Below are 3121 nucleotides of genomic sequence, written 5' to 3' on the forward strand. Positions count from 1 at the left end.
TGATAAACACAACGTTTAAGATTTATAATCTTTAATCAAGAATCTTTAACGAATCTTTAACAAGAATAAGAAAACTAAAAAAAGTAGTTCCTGAAATGTTAAAACTTACAATCATTTATAACCATTTTCAATAAAATTCAAAATGTAAATGAATGGCGTATCAACAATAACAATATTAAAGGTAGTGTATCTTTTATTGATTTTAAAAATCTATTGGCTGTATAAATTTTTTCGATCATTCTTCAATTTTTTGTTAACTGAATAAGAGTACAATATCGAATCTTTAAATTATAAATACTGAGATACTTTATGCTAAAAAAAAAACAATATTTTCTTTAATAAAATTGCATCCAACAACAAATTCTTTGGGCAGAAAGTATCACGTCTTGTACTCCATATGGACACAAATTTTGAAACAACCTCTATATACTTATATATTAATATATTTTTCTGTTTTTGTTTATAGATTCTTTCATTGCAACACTTCTACTGCTGTGCACAGAGGCTTTAACAGTTTTTTTATACTTACTTTTTAATGAAAAATGTATTCGTGCTATAACAAAATGTTTAACAAGCTTATTAATGATATCATGACATGATGGAACAAAGTCTGTTGGACAATTACGAAGAAATATTTCTATAAAATCTGTAATTTTTAGTTCATTTCAGATTAAATGTATTTCATGTTTTCGGAAGAATAACTCACACTTATACATAACATTGAATATGTCCATACTCGGAAATGTCAATACATTTTCTTTATACTCTCTTAACTTGGAATATAAACTTAATTTATTATTAGGATCGTAAGTAGTAACAAGAGTGTCAAAACAAGCATTGCAATGTTTATAGTTTATAGTTTTTCTTTATAGTTTTTTTCTTTATTTTACTTATTAATGCATCTATTAAATGATATAATGAACTTTTTATTGTATCACTTAAATCCGTCTCATTTCTAGTTAATGTCTGATACATTTCTTCATCACACAAATCATGTTCTAAACTGTTCAGAAATTGTGTCTCTACAGATATTTCATTTTGTGAGTCTAATTTTTTTATTTCGTTGCAATATGTAATAAGATGCTCAGATTCATTAACAGAATAATTGCTACGATTCATATTACTTTGGAATTGCGATAGACAAACAAGTTTTAATGTTTGTTTAAATTCACGTGCATCTGGAACAGCTTTTCTTCCTCGAATCATAGAAAAAAGATTTTCCAAAGCGTCCTGAGTAAACCTTCCTAATAATAAATATCTGAAGTTATGATTACTTAAAAATTGAGCTTGTAAATCTAGAGCAGTTTTCAAATAATAAATATCTGAAGTTATGATTACTTAAAAATTGAGCTTGTAAATCTAGAACAGTTTTCGTGCAAAGTAATAACCCAGTTTGGAACGGTTTCCAATTGTTATCGTCGACCGTGATTCCGGTAATTATTTCTATAAATTCCTGGAGAAAAGTAATGCTTTCGTTGTATATACTCATATTATAATAAGACAATGCAAGCTTTTCATAGCGACTTGTCATGAGTTTGAACCATTTATGCATTAAAGAAATAAACCAGGCAGTAGTCGTATGCTTCTTATCAATATTTTTCTTCGTTATATGAAAAGTAATAGCTGCCGCAACATTATCATTTAATAATGCGACGCTTAAAGCCACATTCATAGTACCTATCGAAATGAAACGGATTTAAAACGTTTTCTTTAAGACGTGGACATAACTTTAATGTATCTTTTTCATCTATCTTAAATACTTCATAGATAGGTGTCATGCAAATTTCGTTATGTTGTAAATTGTACTTTGTAACCAGTTTTTGATTTAAATAAAATTTATGCTTTCTTAACGAGCATGCAACGTTTTTATAAACATGGACGGAATCTGGCATAATATACAATTTGTCTGTATCATTACATGGATGTTGAATATAATTAGTGATCGTACTAAATCTACCGGCTGTGATGTTCATCAACTTCCACCAACTCCTGTTTTGGACTCCCATATCGGAAATAACAGCTGTAATTTTTAATTCAATATCATGTGCCTTTTGAACAATTGTTCTAATTTTATTACACATTTCTTGGTTACAAAATGAATTAGCAGTATACTCGTATGCAAAGATTTGTTTCCACTTAGTACTGATACCGCACAACATAAAAACGAGACCATGTGTAGCTAGTCCTTTTGAACTGTCAAATCCACCCGACAATTTCATTGTGGGTTTACCTACAACTAAACCTATAGAATTATCGAATTGTACACCGGGTTTTATAGACATCTCGTCTATTAACAGTACCGCATGTTTCTCCTCAGGTTTAAACACAGATATCTGAAATTGAATCCTATATTAAACACAGATATCTGAAATTGAATCCTATATTATATAAGAAACCATTTTAAATTAAAAATATTTAATATTAATAAAATATTTGGCAAAAAAACATCATGCTAATTATATTTTATGTTAATACTAACTTCTATTTCAAGCAATTTGAAAATGTCTTCAAAAATACCTGGCTTAAATTTAAAGCCTTGTACGCGATTTTGTAATGTTCGAATACTGGGATAGGGTAAATGTTGTCGAAGTAACTCTTCATAGCCCTTCTGTCCACAAGACACATAAAACCTCAATGCTTTCGTACCTGTATTTGCTGACCATGCTCGTCCTTCGTGTGATTCGTATATAATACATTCTCTTTGATCTTGATTGAATACTTTTTCCAAATTTTTTTGCAAAGTGTGATATTTTCGGAATTTCTTTTTCAAAACATTAACGTATTTTAATTTTGTTTTCATTGATTTTAACGTTTTTCTGATTGCAAAATATTGTTTATATATTTTATGAGTTTTTGATGTTTTACATTTGTTATAATCATTATTAGTATTGCCAATATTTTCTGTACCACATATTTCTACGTTACATTGATTTTCATCTGCAAATGTTTATTCAATTCAAGTCAATAATATTATAGTAACACATGTAGCTAAGAAAATTATTCAAATTGTATTCATAGATTTTTTATATCTGAACATTATTAAGCCCAAAACCCAATGCGAGGCAATGATAGAAATAACATAATTTCAACCTATCAGAAATCGGATATACCGGAATACACA

General features: G+C 28.3%; 1 protein-coding gene across 1 annotated transcript in view; it reads right to left on the reverse strand.

Moving 5' to 3' along the window:
- Positions 1 to 1544: 1544 nt before the first annotated feature.
- Positions 1545 to 3121, reverse strand: part of LOC108765811 (uncharacterized) — a 2518-nt gene continuing 941 nt past the window's right edge. The window contains exons 3-4 of the mRNA XM_018514657.1: positions 2480 to 2816; positions 1545 to 2333 (exon numbers count right to left, since the gene is read on the reverse strand). Coding sequence (XP_018370159.1) covers positions 1638 to 2333; positions 2480 to 2816 — 1033 coding nt within the window. The 3' untranslated portion in view covers positions 1545 to 1637. The remainder of the gene's footprint in view (positions 2334 to 2479; positions 2817 to 3121) is intronic.

Source organism: Trachymyrmex cornetzi, unplaced genomic scaffold, assembly GCF_001594075.2.
Source record: "Trachymyrmex cornetzi isolate Tcor2-1 unplaced genomic scaffold, Tcor1.1 scaffold545, whole genome shotgun sequence".
Lineage (NCBI taxonomy): Eukaryota > Metazoa > Arthropoda > Insecta > Hymenoptera > Formicidae > Trachymyrmex > Trachymyrmex cornetzi.